At 40.5% G+C, this 18,698-nt stretch overlaps 2 protein-coding genes across 2 annotated transcripts; both read left to right on the top strand.

Annotated features, from left to right (window-relative positions):
* The first annotated feature begins 5,945 nt into the window (after positions 1–5,945).
* LOC114545979 (uncharacterized) lies at positions 5,946–16,202 on the top strand. Its single transcript, XM_028564610.1, has 6 exons — positions 5,946–6,347; positions 13,048–13,407; positions 13,576–13,782; positions 13,927–14,280; positions 14,499–14,600; positions 16,171–16,202. Exons 1-6 carry the CDS (start codon positions 6,293–6,295, stop codon positions 16,200–16,202), a joined length of 1,110 nt encoding a protein of 369 aa, XP_028420411.1. The 5' UTR covers positions 5,946–6,292.
* Positions 16,203–16,523: 321 nt separating this feature from the next.
* Positions 16,524–18,352, top strand: LOC114563449 (B-cell receptor CD22-like). Its single transcript, XM_028590302.1, has 3 exons — positions 16,524–16,880; positions 17,466–17,614; positions 18,053–18,352. Exons 1-3 carry the CDS (start codon positions 16,750–16,752, stop codon positions 18,223–18,225), a joined length of 453 nt encoding a protein of 150 aa, XP_028446103.1. The 5' UTR covers positions 16,524–16,749; the 3' UTR covers positions 18,226–18,352.
* The last annotated feature ends 346 nt before the right edge of the window (positions 18,353–18,698 follow it).

Below are 18,698 nucleotides of genomic sequence, written 5' to 3' on the forward strand. Positions count from 1 at the left end.
AAATGGGTCATCAGTAGTGATGGTCAAATGAAGCTTCGCGAACCAGTGTCTTTACTTTCAGAGCTCACTAGATGGCGCTCTCTGTTCAACAAAGTGTTTGAAAACCCATTGAATTGCCATTCATTTAACCTTTTTCTTTGAACAGAGAGCGCCATCTAGTGAGCTCAGAAAGTAAAGACAGTGGTTCGCGAAGCTTCATTTGACCATTACTAGTCATCAGTTGCGATGTGGCAATGGTGTAAACAAGTATTGCATTGACTGTCAGACTTCTCTTTACTTCTGGGTCGTCGGCAGTGACACTTGTATCCACAGGAAATGTTGGCCACGTTTCTTCAGGTTCTCGTAGGAATTCTGGGCCTTCTATCCATCTTTGCTTCACAAGATCTTCTGCCTTCAATCCACGTGAAGCATTGTCAGCAAGGTTCAGGGATGTGGGAACGTATCTCCACTGCTCAACTTCCGAGTTGTCCCTGATGGTGGTTACCCTGTTTGCTACAAAGGTTTGAAATCTTAGGTCCTCATTCTTTATGTACTTAAGAACTGATGTGCTGTCAGTCCAAAAGCAAGTCTTCTTTAGTGGAAGCTGGATCTCTGATTGAAGCATCTTGTACACTCGTACTGCAACAACGGCAGCGGTGAGCTCCAAATGGGGAATGGTGACAGGCTTCAGAGGGGCCACTGAAAAGCAAGATGAACCCTCTCATCCATGTTCTGCATCCTCAGGTAAGTAGCTGTTCTTGCTTGTGTCGGCAAAGTGATGCAATTGGGCGCTGACAGTCCTCCCAAATCGTTCAGGCTTCACACATCTGTGGATCTTGAAATATGCCACCTTCTCAAGATCTGTCAGCCATTTGTTCCACTTCTGCTGGAAAGCTGGAGGTATTGGATCGTCCCAATCACACTTCATCCTGCATAACTCCTGCAACAGCAGCTTGGCGGGGAGTACTAGAGGTGCCAGGAATCCCAATGGATCGTAGACGGAACTGATGATGGATAGCATGCCTCGCTTGGTTGCCGGCTTCTCTTTGGCTTTCAGTTTGAATTTGATAGTGTCCGTCTCGATACACCACTGCAAACCCAAAGCTCAGTCCAATGGCAGCTTATCCCTGTCCAGATCAAGCTCATGCAGGTTCTTGGACTTGAGATCCTCTGGGAGGCTTTGAAACACTTCTCGACTGTTACTGATCCATTGAGTGAGGGTGAACCCTCCTCTGCCGCAAATGGTTATAAGGTTCTTAACCATGGTGACTGCATCCTCTTCAGAGGGCCGACTCTTCAGTAGGTCATCCATATAGAAGTTTCGGATGACCGATTCAATCACTTCTGTTGGAAAGTTGGCCTGATTGTCTTCAGCGGTCTTTCTAAGAGCAAGGCAGGCGACACTGGATAATGAAACCATGCGATGCTCTACAAGATCTTGCTCCAGGTTACCTTGAGGCCACCATAAGAATCTTAAGTAGTCCCGATGTTCCTCTGCCATCTTAACCTGGTGGAACATAGCCTTTATGTCCGCCATTATGGCCACTTGTTCCTGTCTGAACCTCATAAGAACTCCAACTAACGAGCTGGTGAGGTTCGGTCCTTGCAAGAGCTGACTGTTGAGCAAGACCCCTTTGTACTTTGCTCCACAGACAAACACCACTCGTAGCTTTCCTTCCCTGTTGGTGTTTTCAACTGATGCTGCGGCACTTCTTCGGCATAGCTATTGCTAATGATATCAGCAAGAAAGTTGTTGTACTCCTCATGAAAGCTTGCATCTTTCTGAAGTTTCCTTTTCCTTTTATTAATAAAAGCATAAAGTATGAATTATCACCCAATTCTATTTTACACCTTCTTATCAACTTCTTTTGAACATATTACCACTAGTTTTACACTTATTTTCTTTATATATGGTCAAAAAAACACATTTATATCAAATTATATCTAATTTCTGAGTTCAAAAAAGCTGAAATTATGAATTATTTTGACTAACAGTTGAGATCAATGGGAACATATGTTGATGGGTTATCACGGACAAGTATAAGTCAAAGTTTAGTGAAAATACTGTTTTGAAACTATTTCAATTTTTTTAATGGAATAGCTATTGGCTAATGGCTATTAATAAAGCTTAAAGTATGAATTATCACCCAATTCTATTTAACACCTTCTTAACAACTTCATTCAAACTCATTACCACTAGTTTTACACTTATTTTTGGAATTTATGGTGAATAAACTTCATTTACATGAAATAATACCTAATTTTAGGGGTAAAATAATCAAATTATGAATTATTTTCATTATAGTTAAGCTCAGATGAACCTATGTTTGTGGATAATCACTGACTGGTATATGGTAGTGATTAGTCAGGATATGGTTTTGAAACCATTTTATTATTTTGAATGGCAGCCAATAATCACACCTGGTGTCTTCCTGGGCAAAAAGTGACCTGATCTGCTTTGCGTGTTTATAAAGCATAGGCAATTATAATTAATCACTCAAATCTGTGTAACCACTTTTATTCAACTTCATTTCAATTCATCTCAACTAGTTTTACACTTATTCTGTTCTATTTATGGCCAACAGACCTCATTTACATAAAATTATACCTACCTTCTGAGTAAAATCAGTTGAGATCTGAGATATTGAGAAAGTTGTGTTTGGATTAATGGCTGGTATGTGACAATTATTATATTCCCAGGTTAAAATTAACGAATGCAATTGCATTCACAAACAAAGGAGAGCTACCAAAAAGGGAAAAAAAATATTTACGGAAAGTTTACTTGGCCCCTTTTAGGAAAAGACACATCAAAGGTGTTATAACAATAAGTTTACAAAACTGTAGTTTGAAGTTGTGTCTGTATGTTTGTATTTGTGTGTGTGTGTGTTTGTGTACATACGCGCACATATATGTGTGTGCATGTGTGTCTGTGTACATTTTTATATCAGGACAGCTCAATAGTGTGATATATTGCAGGTCTCAGCTGTTTCTGAGTGTGTGTGTGTGTGTGTGTGTGTGTGTGTGTGTGTGCGCGCGCGCATGTGTGTGTGTGTGTGTGCGCGCGCATGTGTGTGTGTGTGTGGGCACGCATGTGCGTGCGTGCGTGCATGTGCACGTCTGCATGTGTACATGTGTGTCTGTGTGTGTGCGTGTTCATCTGCTGAAAAGAACAGTAGTGTGATCCACTGCAACGGGTGTGTGTGTGTGTGTGTGTGTGTGTGTGTGCGTGTGTGTGCGTGTGTGTGTTTGTGTGCGTGTGTGTGTTTGTGTGCGTGCGTTCATGTGCTGAAAAGCACAATAGTGTAATCTTTTGCAGGTCTCAGCTACTGTGTGTGTGTGTGTGTGTGTGTGTGTGTGTGTGTGTGTGTGTGTGTGTGTGTGTGTGTGTGTGTGTGTGTGTGTCTCTGTGTGTGTGTGTGTGTGTGTGTGTGTGTGAATGCATGTGCGCGCACACATGTGTACATGTGCACGTTTGTTGTCCGTGTGTGTGTGTGTTTGGGGGTGTATGTGTGTGCATGTGTGTGGGGGTGTTTGTGTGTCTCCGCATGTGCATTCATGTACGTGTGTGTGTGTTCATCTGCTGTTGAGCGCAAAAGTGCCCCATTGCACCACCGGGTCAAAATTGACCCGGGAAGAACACAAATGCAATAAAATTAAATAAAACACCCAAAATTCTATGAAAGCAGTGATCATTAATTTTACTTGCGAAGAACTTAATTGGGAACCATCCATGCTATTTTTGGTTAATTTGGTTGAAAGAAACCCATATTTCTGATAAAGAAACTTTGAAAACGGGTCAAATTTGACCCAAAGACGACACAAGGGATATATATATATATATATATATATATATATATATATATATATATAACATCCCTCAACCACATTAGAGTGAACTAGACTTATCAGTAAGGAGTCTCTAACCAGAAACCCAATGAAATGGGCCGCCAACGCACAAGGCATCCATTTAGACTTCCAGGACTGTGCAGTCTCAGAGGAACGATGTGTTTTCTTTCCACAGCTGCACTAATTATACACTCACCTAAAGGATTATTAGGTGCACCATACTAATAACGTGTTTAACCCCCTTTCACCTCCAGAACTTAAATTAATTCTTTGTGGCACTGATTCAACAAGGTGCTGGAAGCATTCTTTAGAAATGTTGGCCCATATCGATAGGATAGCATCCCCCACACTATCACACCACCACCACCTGTGGATATTGTTTGATCTTTAGTACTGAGATGGATTTGAAACCATGACCAACCTCTACTTAAAAACTGTTTCATGTTGACGTGAATGCTTAATGATGTACATTATGAAAATCGAAAGAAGAGTAAATGTACTGAGAAATTGCAGAAATACACAACGTTATACACATATTCATATACTCATGTAATATTTACTCTCATATTCATATGCTTATAACCATTTAATATTGTATTAGTGAAGATGCAAACGTTTACAAAGACGGGAATGTTCGAAAAATTGTAATTTACATTTTAGAAGATGCACTCCCCTGACCAGATAAGGGAGACGTCATCGACTCTGACCAGATAACAACTGACGACACCGACTCTGTATTATAACAGTATTTCACCATAAATAAGCTGAAGTAGAGGGCTTCTTGTTAGACATTTTCTGTACTATGCTGTAGTGCTGAAATTGACTGCTTGAGTTCGCAAGTAAAAAACAAACTTTAAGATATCTTCAGTGTCTCTGTCTATTCTTTGATAAATAATTATCCTAACAATGTGTTATTGAGTTTCACACAGAACAACATAGCATTGTGTGGAAATTTGATGTCAGTAATGTTAATTATTAACTCCTTGAAGCTGTCACAACGCTAGTTAAGTACAGGAGGAAGCGACCAGAAACCACTGCTGCACCTTTAAGTGCAGCACATTTTGCTCAAGATCCAACCACCACCTTCCCACCACCTAGATCCACATGTGGAAAAATCTTTTTGCTGTAAATAACTTTAAATATTTGGTCTGCCATACTCAATGCTTATCCATCTATCTTCTTATATGGTTTTGTTTGTGTCACTTTCATTATGAATTTGTGTTCACTGTCTAGCACCTGACTAATAAGTGGACAGGGTTTGTCAGTGTTTGTTTCATGTTGTGATTGATATTAACATGCTTCTGCTTATCATGGCGTTGTTATTAAACGAAAAATGCTGCAGTATGAAAGTGTTTCAGTTTGCAAAGCCAAGCATGTTTTGAATTAGCTATTCGTTTGTAATTGATAGAATAATGTATCATGATCGAACTTGTGTTTTACACTCCAGCACCAGATATTATCTGTCTTTGCATGTTCTTTATCTACTTATTATCTCAGTAATCGTTTTATCTCAGTATCTAGACATGTTGCTGTTGATTTGACTAACCTTTGTTCTGGTTTCTCTTGTTGCAGAAATGATGGAAACAGTATTGTAATTATTATTATTGCACCTCTTACCTAAGATATTCTTTTGAATTAGAGCACAACTCCTCCCAGTGGTTCACACAGGAAGCTGTGATGTGCTCCATGCCAACCACACCCTAACATCTGCTCTCAACACTAAACTTTTCCAATGCACTTATCTTAAAGATCACTTTCACTCTGATAACAACATTAGACTAAACCCAAATAATTCTAACCTTCAGAGAGCGTTGAGGAAATGTACATGCAGTCCTCAGCTGTTGGGCAACAGTCCAGCTTGGCTCTCAACACTTTGGAAAAGAAAAGGTCAAATGAATCAAAACAAATCTGTTTTATTAGTTTCACTTTCAGTTTTTGTTCATACCTGGTTTATGCACACCCAGACCAAAGTGCTTTACGTACATTGTATCTCTATTTATGGCCCGTTTATCATATGGACTGGGGCTATAAATAAAATTGGACCTGACTTTCAATATAGGGTGAAAAAAGGAGTGATTTAAACGTGTTTTTTGCTGAACCTTGTCCTCTCATGGAAAGTGTTAGAGGCACTTCCCTGCCCTTCATTTCCATAAACTGTATTTTAAGAACTTAATGCATTGTTTGCAATACACCAGTAAGAATCATTTCTTCATTTCAACTTGGGGATTTACAGACATTTGTCTGCTCATGCGTATTAATGATGTAAAGAGGAAGGAAGTCAGGCGGGTTTTAAACAGCTTGATATCTATTTAACACTACTGTACTGAGACCAGAAGACACACACTGTCTTCAGAGACCACATCCTCCCTTTTTCTAATGTAGACATGTTTATTTTGAGTTAGTGCCACCCAGTATTTCTCATGTATGTGATCTACCTGCTGATTTAACAGAGACCAGAGGAGCAGCTATGAGTTTAACAGCAGCAGCGAGTGGATTTGTTGTCTTCCTTCTCTCTGTACAAGGTACTGTAGTGCACATCTACATTTACAGTATATTGTAAGACATTTAGCAGCTTTTATTATTGATACTACAACACAGCTTTCATGAGCTGAAATTGATTTTGAATCTTTCTTTTAAGCTTCCTGTTGTCCTCAAATTTGACCCATTTACAAAAATGTTCTATATCTGAACTATGACAAAAGAATGCAGAAAAAAAAAATTGTTTAAAAAAGTGGGAAAAAAACATTGGAAAAAGCGACAAAAAACTTAAACATAAACTGACAAAAACATAATTAAAAAAGTGACAAAAGATTTGACAAAAATGTGACAAAAAATTTGAATAAAATCGACAAAAACATTGAGAAAAGTGTAGAAAAAGAACAACAAAATGTTGAAATTTCAACCCAGAAAAACAAAGTTGCATGGTTGATGGGAAGACAACACAAGGGTTAAGCCTCAAATTCAGCAACTTGTGAAGAAGTTGAAGCTGAGGCTGGGTTTTTATTTCAGAAATAAGTCTTGCTTTTCTTTTGACACTTTTATGTCTGTGTTTGACTATGGTGCTGTTTTATATATGCATCTTCCTAATGCCTTCACTTCTTAGATACTGTATACCATGGAGCATTGAGGTCCATAACAAATCTTAAGGCCCTAACTTGATCCCTGTATGCTAGGGTTGGTTGGCCTGCTTTGTCTATCCATGAACTTAATCACTGGCATGTTCTTTATATTTACATATACATATATATATGTGTGTGTGTATATATGTGTGTATATATATATGTGTGTGTACAGTGGGGGAAATAAGTATTTGACCCCTTGCTGATTTTGCAGGTTTGCCCACTTACAAAGAATGCAAAAATCTACAATTTTAATCATATGTACATTCTAACAGTGAAAGACAGAATCCCCAAGAAAATTCCAGAAAATCACATCATATGAATTTATTAAAATTGATAACCATCTGATGAGGAAAAACAAGTATTTGACCCCCTGGACAAACACCATGTTAATATTTTGTAGAAAAGCCATTATTGGCCAGCACAGATGTCAAACGGTTTTTATAGTTGGTGACAAGGTTTGTGCACATTTCGGCAGGGATGTTGGCCCACTCCTCCCTGCAGACAGCCTCCAAATCATTCAGGTTCGAGGTTGTCGCCTGGCAACTCGAATTTTAAGCTCCCTCCAAAGATTTTCAATCAGATTCAGGTCTGGAGACTGGCTAGGCCACTCCAGAACCTTGATGTGCTTCTTCTTCAGCCACTCTTTTGTTGCTTTGGCGGTGTGCTTAGGGTCGTTGTCGTGCTGAAACACCCGTCCTCGACCCATCTTCAGCTCTCTCACTGAGGGAAGGAGATGTCGGTCCAGAATTCCACGATACATGGCCCCGTCCATCCTCCCCTCAATACGATGGAGTTGTCCCGTCCCCTTGGCTGAAAAGCACCCCCAAAGCATGATGTTGCCACCACCATGCTTGACGGTGGGGATGGTGTTCTTTGGGTTGTACTCGGTGTTCTTTGCCCTCCAAACACGACGAGTTGAGTTGAGGCCAAAAAGTTCTATTTTGGTCTCATCTGACCACATCACCTTCTTCCAGGCCTCTTCTGAGTCATCCAGGTGGTGAATGGCGAACTTCATGCGGGCCTGTACATGTTTCTTCTTGAGCAGGGGGACCTTGCGTGCGCTGCAGGATTTCAATCCATGACGGCGTAGTGTGTTACCAACCGTTTCTTTTGTAACTGTGGTCCCAGCTGCCTTCAGTTGATTCATCAGTTCCCCCCCTTGTGGTTTTGGGATGATTCCTCACCGTTCGCATGATCAGGGACACCCCACGAGGCAAGATCTTGTGTGGAGGCCCAGACCGAGGAGGTTGGCGGTGGTGTGGTGCTTCTTCCATTTCCTGATAACTGCACCGACAGTTGATCTTTTCTCCAAGTTGCTTTCCGATTCTCTTGTAGCCCATCCCAGCCTTGTGCAGATCAACAATCTTGTCCCTGATGTCCGTAGAAAGCTATTTGGTCTTGCCCATGGTGGTGATGTTGGATGCTGGTTGTTTGGGTGTTGACAGGTGTCTTTTATACAGGTAACGAGGTGAGGCAGGTGTATTTGATGTAGATAATTGGTTCGAATTGGGGCTGTGTTTGTCCAGGGGGTCAAATACTTGTTTTTCCTCATCAGATGGTTATCAATTTTAATAAATTCATATGATGTGATTTTCTGGAATTTTCTTTGGGATTCTGTCTTTCACTGTTAGAATGTACATATGATTACAATTGTAGATTTTTGCATTCTTTGTAAGTGGGCAAACCTGCAAAATCAGCAAGGGGTCAAATACTTATTTCCCCCCACTGTATATATATATATATATATATATATACAGTACCGGCCAAAAGTTTGGACACACCTTCTCATTCAATGCGTTTTCTTTATTTTCATGACTATTTACATTGTAGATTCTCATTGAAGGCATCAAAACTATGAATGAACACATATGGAATTATGTACTTAACAAAAAGTGTGAAATAACTGAAAACATATCTTATATTTTAGATTCTTCAAAGTAGCCATTAGTGGATTTTTTTTTCCTTATTAATGGGGTTGGGACCATCAGTTGTGTTGTGCAGAGGCCTGTACTACGAAGCAAGATCAACTTGTCCTGGATTTCTTTCAGTTATCCGGCTTTACCTAACCTAACAACCGCGGTCCCGCATAACCTGTACTACAACGCTGGTTATCAACTAGTTCAGTCAACTCAGGGTTTCCCAATCCAGCGGCGCGCACGTTCACATAAAAGAGGCGGTGTTTGCGCACCACGACCAATCACAAACATCTACCAGAGCCGCATGTTATATATAAGAAGAGCAAATTATAATTCTCCATAAATATGAAGAACACAGACACAGTTTTACAGGGAAAACGCAATACAGTCGCTGCTTCCTAAAACAGGAAGGAAAGCTGGCAAAAAAATAAATAAATAGCCGACGCTGTAGATGTTTAAATCACAACGCTTATTAATATCACTTCCTCATCAGTCAGGACCAAGATCTGACCATAATTACACTTGTGCTTTCCATAAACTGTCGTTGCTTTAGCCTATTATTTCAGTTGCAACCTTGGCAGTGGGAAGCGATTGTTAGAGCAAATAAAACATATAAAAACATAATTCAAACCGATGTGCATATTGGCGACACACGGCTCAAGAAGCCGATATGTAATTCCCTCCCATTAAAATATATAGGCTATATTTCATAAAAATACCCATGTTAACGGGGTTGTTGGTCTCTAAAAAAAATAAATGTAAATGTTTTAACTTTTATGAGCGCACCCCTCTCTCTCCCCCTCTCTCTCTCTGCACCGAGCTCCGCCCGATCTTCTTTAAGAAGGGTGACGCCGTTATTAATCGATCTATTGATTGGTCAGAAGGCGGTGCTTTTATACCGGTTGATCTCTGATCTCCAACTTAACCTGCTCCCGACCAGGTTAGGTGTTCAGAATGAGTTACCACGGCGATTGAACCCGATAACAACTGATCCACCTTCGTAGTATAGAAAATCCTGGGTTGAGCCTTAAGTTAGCTCGTTAACGCCAAATCCTGCTTCGTAGTACAGGCCTCAGAAGTCAGATTGATACACAACAAGTGTCAAGTAGCTGCTAGGAAACCACTGCCAAGGAGAGGCAACAAGCAGAAGAGATTTGTTTGTGCCAAGAAACACAAGGAATGGACATTAGACCAGTGGAAATCTGTGCTTTGGTCTGATGAGTCCAAATTTGAGATCTTTGGTTCCAACCGCCATGTCTTTGTGCGACGCAGAAAAGGTGAACAGATGGATTCTACATGCCTGGTTCCCACCGTGAAGCATGGAGGAGGAGGTATGATGGTGTGGGGGTGATTTGCTGGTGACACTGTTGGGGATTTATTCAAAATTGAAGGCATACTGAACCAGCATGGCTACCACAGCATCCTGCAGCGACATGCCATCCCATCCGGTTTGCGTTTAGTTGGACCATCATTTATTTTTCAACAGGATAATGACCCCAAACACACCTCCAGGCTGTGTAAGGGCTATTTGACCAAGAAGGAGAGTGATGGTGCTGTGCCAGATGACCTGGCTGAATGACTTGGTTGATTGACTGACTACATTTTGTTTACAAAAAAGACTATCTAAGGTCTCACCCACCCTTGCTAATGCGCCAAATGGTTTAGTCCATCTGCACGCATTTTGTTTATGTTAGTTCAGTTGAGCGTCTGGTGGAGCGCAAACTTCTGCTGTAGAAATGTCTTTCTCAAAGAAAGCCAAATCAGGCTACCAAAAGAAAGGAAAGACAGGAGGAGGAGAGAAAACGAAAGGAGGGGAAACAATTGGTAACTGACTTCTTTTCAAAGAAAGGTGAGCACTAACTAGAAAACAAAATCCATGGTGCTAAACTGCTTGAATATCTCTGCGACTGTTAGTGCTAAAAACAAACTGAGACAACCCACTGAAAGAGCAGAACATACACTTTAAATGATAATTTGGTTATACATGTAATCTAAGCTAAAGGTTAAATAAATAAACTACACTAACAATGCTGTTTGCATACAACACACCATTGTAATAGCCTAATTTAAAACATGTTTAATTTTAAATGAATAGGCTATAATGTCTATAATTAGCAATAATAGGTTAATCAGTGTCATGGGTAGCTTGGTAGCTCATCGGTAGATACATATCATGTCAACATTATAGTTATGTCAGATTCAGTAGATGTTAACATTGTGGAACACAAGGCCCTCAGTTTCAGAAACTGTCACACCAGGGAGCAACAGACCCCTCAGCCTCCTCTTTGGATTTGAGACAAGGTGAGCTTATATCAAAATTAAAGTAAACCATGTTTAGCCATTTTGACTGAAAGGTGTTAAGTAACACTAACATCTCAGTGTGTTTTATTATATTAGGTTACAATTAGGATAAGAGGTTAATATAAGATGTATCCTTCATAGAGAAAGATGATGGAGAAGATGTGATTGAGGATGATGGGAGTGAAGACAGCAGGGAGCTGTTGCTCTGAGCACAGTGTGGAAATGAGAGCTGAGGAACTGGAAAGTAGGCAGAGCAGTGTAAACCAGTTTTTGCCAGAGGATCCAGGACTATGGCCAGATAAATAAATAGATAAATTAACAGATGATCAGAGAGACACCATAGTATGCAAGTTGGCAAGTAAAGGTACAGAGAAAACAAACAAAATGTAGTAGTAACCACAGTAAAGTAGGCTAGAGAATGTTGAGAAAGGAGGTTTGAAATGTGTGTCATCAGGCTACTCTAAGCATTACAGTTAATAGTTATTACCCTATAAACATCTAGGCCTACAGATTAATGTGTACAGAGGCCTGATTATTATAATTTTTTTTTGGGAGGGGTGAGTTGAGGAACATGGGGGCCCATCAGGACTGCCTATGCATAGGGCCCAGGGTCTTGTGCTACGCCCCTGGAGACCAGTGAAGGTTATTAGAAGCACTTTAACAGTGAACGCTGAGTGTTACTGCGCAGCCTCCAACTGAGCTTGAAGACGTAGATGTGGCGTGAGCAACGTGTCTGAAAGTTATAAGTCTTTTGGTAGCTGTGCCAAGAGAAATCTCAATCATTCCCAATCTTACAGAGACGGAGAGCGTAGATATATGTAAGGAGATAACATAGGCACAGGCTAATTATTGCTAACTACCATGCTAGTTAACATTAGTAATTCAACTTAAACAGCTAATGTAAGTCGAAACTGCCTGCGAGCTTCTCCTGTACTGTATGGTAATTCCTTTACTATGCGACAGTAAGTCGCGTGGTTATGACACAATCATTAGCCTATTTTTATAAAAACGTCTGCTACGGAGCCATAACGTACATAAGAAGGTAATGGAGCCTTTTAAACATTGTCGTGTTTTTTTAGAAATAAACAATGGACAAATGAAGTCTTTAAACGCTTCAGATGTAAAGTTATTTCGCTGTCAAAGTGACGTCCAAATGAATGGCAGTCAAAGGAATGCTAACGTCGGGTGATCGTCTGGTAGCATTAATGTGGCGCCATAGGAGGTTCAAGTTCTGAAGCGAATCTTACCCCCTTGTCTATGAGTAACCCATTCAAAAGTAGCCATCTTTGTCATCAACTCGATCCATTCCATAAAACAGGATGGACTAGTTGATTTCCAGTCTCTTACTATTATTCTACACCCTGTTATTGTGGCCGGACGAACCCATAATCTTTTGTGTTCATTCAAAACTATGTCGCCCGATAGCAGACCCACACTTCACCCTTGTAATATTGATCTTCTGCCTTTATATTTTTGTTCTAACTGAACGATTTGCATATTTCATCATTCCTCTGTTCACTTTGGCATAAACTAAAAATAACATTAGTACTTGATTCATATACACATTTTTAAAAACAGACATTAGAAAGAGCCCCAACAAAGAAGTACAAATATAAGAAAAATCTGTGTGATACAGTGTTAAGCTCAGTTCTAGTAAAGCAGTCTGAGTTTAGTAAAGTTTGTCCACGTCCCCAAAACTCAAAAACAAGTTGGTACTATTATTTGTGTTGCACACTGACTTGGGATGTGAGTGGTAAGTGTGAGAGTAGAAGTAGTTTTGGGAAATGTAGCTTCACACACTGAAGCCCCTTCACTACATGTAAGTCTGTCTCCTGATGTAGTTCTGAGTCTGATTGGTCTTCCTGATGTTCTCTGTGTTACAGTGATACAGGGTCAGGATGGCTGGGGAGTGACTTACACCTCTACTCAGATCTGTGCTGTTAAAGGATCAACAGTGATCATACCCTGCAGCTACAGATACCCATACAGATGGAAAAGCAGTGTTACTAGAGTTCAGAGAAAATTTTGGTTTACTAAAATTAATAATACTGAACCTGTAGATCTGACAACAGACTCAGAATATTCAGGTCGTGTGCAGTACAGTTATAAAAACAAGGACTGCACTCTGAGAATCTCAGACCTGAGAGAGAGAGACTCAGCTGTGTATGAGTTCATTTTCACAACAAACCAAGAAGGTGGAAGATATACCGGTTCACCTGGAGTCACTTTGTCTGTCACAGCAGGTAACATTTCTATTAATATGTTAATTATTTCCAAATGTTCAAGATCTAGAAAACAATAATATAAATGTGTTGTGTGTTTATTTGCAGTTGTTAGTTGACAGTTTAATAAATCAGTTGTTGTATGTTGACAGTTTTGTCTAACATAACATTAATGTTCCTTCTTTACAGATCCAGGTCTCCAGTTGAGCAGACAGTATTCTAACAGGCTGGAGTGTCAGAGCAGTTGTCGTCTACCTAATAATCCTTCCTATGTCTGGTACAAGAATGGACAGGAAATTCAGACACAAACATCTTATTATTTATACCCTGTGTATTATTCAGACAGCTATTCCTGTGCTCTTCAAGGATATGAAGATTTCCCATCTCCTTCAGTGTGTGAGTTTACTCAACATTCTTCCAACACAACACCATTTAGTGGAGCCTTATAACTTCATGTAGTGTAGTTTTAATCTGGAAATTCCTATTGTGATTCCTCACAGACTCTGGTTTACAAATGGTCAAAATGGTTTTATCTTTCAGGTGTCCAAGGTGAATCCTGCTACAGAGTGACGTACACTGACAGAAGCATCTGTGCCTCCAAAGGCTCTTCAGTGAACATTTCTTGCTTGTACAACAGCTACAATTATCCTGACAAATCAACATTGTGGTTCAGTCGTGAGCGTAATCATGGAGGGCAGAATCCTCCCCAGCCTGAAGACCTTAGTACAGACTCCCAGTATACAGGTCGTGTTCATGTTGAAACAGAGAGAGGATTCTCCACTCTGAGAATCTCTGACCTGAGAGAGAGAGACTCAGCTGAGTATCACTTCAAGTTCATAACACCAAGATTTGAATGGAGGAGTAGTTTACCTGGAACAACTCTGACTGTCACAGGTACTGATCATTACAAACAGATGTAAATACACCTACACAGTACATTTAAAAACACTGAACATGTTGATAACGTTTAGTTTTGGAAATTACTGTTAATTAATAAATACCAATGCTCATTACTACTTCTAGGATTTTTGTGTTGACGATATGGACATCTTTTCTTTCTTTTTTTTTTTTAGAACCTGTGATAAAATATAGATTTTTGTCCTCATATCCAGCTCTGCAGGTGCAGGTGATCAGAGTAGCAGTCTATCAGTCTCAGATCTATGCAGAGCTGAAGTGTCACAGCAGCTGCAGTCCAGCTGGTCGTCTCCCCCTATGTCTGGTTCAAGAACGGAAAACACATTACTTGGTGGAGACATCTACTTATAAAGGCTGGTTTTCTCTCAGAGACATAATCTATTGTGCTTTAAAAGGACATGAGAAGTTCCCCTCTCCTTCAGTGTGTAAGTTTGGTTTGATTTATTTATATGTTAAAAAAAAAAATAAACACAACAAAAGATACATTAAGTAAAATGCAAAGGAAACCCAGAAAAAATCCTCCTAACATGACATTCAAAACATGAAGAGACAAAGAAAAAAAGATTTAGTCAATGAAAAGGGGACAGAAGAAATGAACACTGAGAAGATATTACTGTGCCATGACAAAAACCTAAAATACTACAAGTAGAATAAATATTCAGATATATATTTTATTTTTTATGTAACATTTCAAAATGTGTTCCTATTATTACTTCAGGAATATTTGAACTGTAAAATATTCTGTTATGTTTATTGTTTCTGTTATTCACATTCTCCATTACTTGATGATAGATGATATCATGATCAATAACTCTAAACTGCAGTTAATTGAACAGTTTTTGACTGAGAGAGAATCCATAGGTTACTGTTAGTCTGTAACTTTTCACACAACATAGTGATGCTATAACCACAAAGGCTGGATAAAATAATATGAAACTGGCCTGTAACATTTTTAAACTGTAACAACAAAACTAAAACAGCATCTGAACACAAACAAGACTCAATATTTATGTTTACTCTTGTAAAGATAACACGTGTGTAGTATAAAGAAAATTAGGAGGTAGTTTGTTGTATTTCTCTAATTCATGGGGGACGGCCCAATGAAAATCAATTTCCCAGGCGGAAGTCACTGATGTAGTCAAACAACTCCACAGTGGCAAAGCCCCAGGGATTGATGAGATCCGTCCAGGAATGCTCAAGGCTCTGGGTGTGGAGGGGCTGTCCTGGTTGACACACCTCTTCAACATTGCGTGGAAGTCTGGGACAGTGCCAAAGGAGTGGCAGACTGGGTGGTGGTTCCCCTTTTAAAAAGGGGGACCAGAGGGTGTGTGCCAATTACAGGGTATCACACTTCTCAGCCTCCCTGGTAAAGTCTACTCCAAGGTGCTGGAAAGGAGGGTTCAGTCGATAGTCGAACCTCTGATTGAAGAGGAACAATGTGGATTCCGTCCTGGTCGTGGAACAATGGACCAGCTCTTCACTCTCGCAAGGATCCTGGAGGGAGCCTGGGATCCGGTCTACGTGTGTTTCATGGATTTGGAGAAGGCGTATGACCGGGTTCCCCGGGAGATACTGTGGGAGGTGCTGCGGGAGTATGGGGTGAGGGGTCTCTTCTCAGGGCCATCCAATCTCTGAATGACCAAAGTGAGAGCTGTGTGTCGGATTCTCGGCAGTAAGTCTGACTTGTTTGGGGAGTGTTGGCCTCCGCCAGGGCTGCGCTTTGTCACCAAAATGTTTGTAATATTTATGGACAGGATATCAAGGCGTAGTCGGGGTGGGGAGGGGTTGCAGTTCGGTGGGCTGGGGATCTCATCGCTGCTCTTTGCAGATGATGTGGTCCTGATGGCATCATCGGCCTGTGACCTTCAGCACTCACTGGATCGGTTCACAGCCAAGTGTGAAGTGGCTGGAATGAGGATCAGCACCTCTAAATCTGTGGTTCTCAGCAGGAAACCGATGCAGTGCCTACTCCAGGTAGGGAATGACTCCTTACCCCAAGTGAAGGAGTTCAAGTACCTTGGGGTCTTGTTCGTGAGTGAGGGGACAATGGAGCGGGAGATTGGTCAGAGAATCGGCGCAGCGGGTGCGGTATTACATTCAATTTATCACACCGTACCTGTATATGAGCTGGTTAATGTGGCTCGAGAAAGGGAAGTTTGGGGTCCCCTGCTGGAGCTGCTCCCCCCGCGACCCGACACCGGATAAGCGGACGAAGATGGATGGATGGATGGCCCAATGAAAATATTAATAAGAGCATTTTTCTGAAATAAAACTCAAGGTTTACTCCTCACTGACAACAGAATAGGCAGAATTATTTACAAATCATGACAAGGAAGTGATCTGCACTCTGGACAGCTGCCAGGGACAATAATAATAGGGATAGTTTAAAAGTAATAATTAAATAATTCATTTGTCATTTGTTCATGTATTCTAATCTTTAAGTTATTCATGTTAATGTCTCCTCCAGATGCTCCAAATCTTCCCTCTGTGTCAGTGAGTACCTCTGCTGAGATAGTGGAGGGCAGTTCAGTGACTCTGACCTGTAGCAGTGATGCTAACCCAGCAGCTAAATACACCTGGTACAAGGAGAATGGAAATCTAAACCTTCAACGTCAACCACAGCTCGTCTTCAGCTCCATCCAGTCCTCTGACTCTGGACAGTATTCCTGTACAGCTGAGAACAAGCTGGGAGGAGGACATCTCAATACACGCATATTGATGTGAAATGTGAGTGAAACAGTTTATTTAAAAATATTAAGCTTAAATCTGTCCAGTCCAGGAAAATATTTGTACTGATCATAACTACTTTCTTCAGCTCTAGCTCTTGCTTCCCATTCAGTCTTCTGATATTCACTGAGCAGCTCCAGGAGATTTTAGGGTTTTGTGGGTTTTAGGACTCAAACCATCACACATCATTGTAGTCAGACCACCTTCAAAGTCTAAAATGCTGATATAGACAACTATTCACAGTCAGTAATTAAAAATACCATGTGTTCTTCTGTAGTGAGTCACCTTTAACCTAGATTAATCTCTGTTAACACATCTCCTCCAGATGGTCCAAAGCTTCCCTCTGTGTCAGTGAGTCCCTCTGCTGAGATAGTGGAGGGCAGTTCAGTGACTCTGACCTGTAGCAGTGATGCTAACCCAGCAGCTAAATACACCTGGTACAAGGAGAACCAAACACTGATTCAAGGACAACAACCAATCTACCATTTCAGTTCCATCAGATCTGAGGAAAGAGGGAACTATTACTGCAAGTCTGAGAATCAACACGGACAGATCAACTCTACATCTCAATTTATAGATGTCCAGTGTAAGTATAAAACATTACATTACATTAAAACCTACTTATTATTTTACATATGAGTAAATGTATTTGGGCCATTCTTTCCCTAAAAACTGGGCAAAAGCTTAAACCAAGCACAATTTTGTGAGCGTTAACACAATCCTGGCACAAAATAAGTCCTCCAGAGGCCAGCCTCTGTTTCACCTCCTCAGCATCCATCCTGCGCTAATCAAAACGCATCACCTGACCGCTCATTAACCCACAAGAATCCAGAGCACAAGCCCGAGCCCGGCTCAAGCCTGTGTAAAAAGATGGAAATTAAGACTGAACTCGTCTTGATTTAATAATTCGGCAAAGCTCTTCAGCTCTAACATAGTCACCACAATACTTGTTTTGCTCCTCCTAGCCTGTGGCAGTCTATGCCTAAATAAAAAAATCATAATTAGTCCCTCTTTTCTCCTCCAGATGCTCCAAAGCTTCGCTCTGTGTCAGTGAGTCCCTCTGCTGAGATAGTGGAGGGCAGTTCAGTGACTCTGACCTGTAGCATTGATGCTAACCCAGCAGCAGTACAAGGAGAACCAGATTCCGCTTCTAAGACCAAAATATATTTATCATTTCACTTCTATCAGCTTAGATGATAGCGGGAACTACCACTGACAGTCTGAGAATAAGTATGGCCAGAGAAACTCCACATCTGTACATATAGATGTTCAGTGTGAGTACAAACGATCGGCAAATCACTACTGTACATACAATGTATTTAAGTAGAGACATTGGATGTAAATATCTGATGAGCTATGTAGTAGAAACATTTTCTAAAGGTGTTTAAAGGATTCATGTTTTTTATTTCCAATTAACTCCATCAGTGCCAGTTGTATGCTTGTAATCCCACCAATGTCCACTGTCTTATTTCCACAAACTGTGGTTTCAACGAAGGAGAGGAGTAGAGCAGAGCAGCACAATCTAATCGGAATTTAAACATTGGCTTTGCTCCGAGCTAAAAATTTTCCATCCACATGAAAGTAGACATCTCTTAGATCAAGAATATGCTTTTGAAGACACAAGCTGCTGCTGCATTATGGGTTAAAGATTAACACTCTGATTTATCTCC

The sequence above is a fragment of the Perca flavescens genome, chromosome 2, assembly GCF_004354835.1.
Source record: "Perca flavescens isolate YP-PL-M2 chromosome 2, PFLA_1.0, whole genome shotgun sequence".
Lineage (NCBI taxonomy): Eukaryota > Metazoa > Chordata > Actinopteri > Perciformes > Percidae > Perca > Perca flavescens.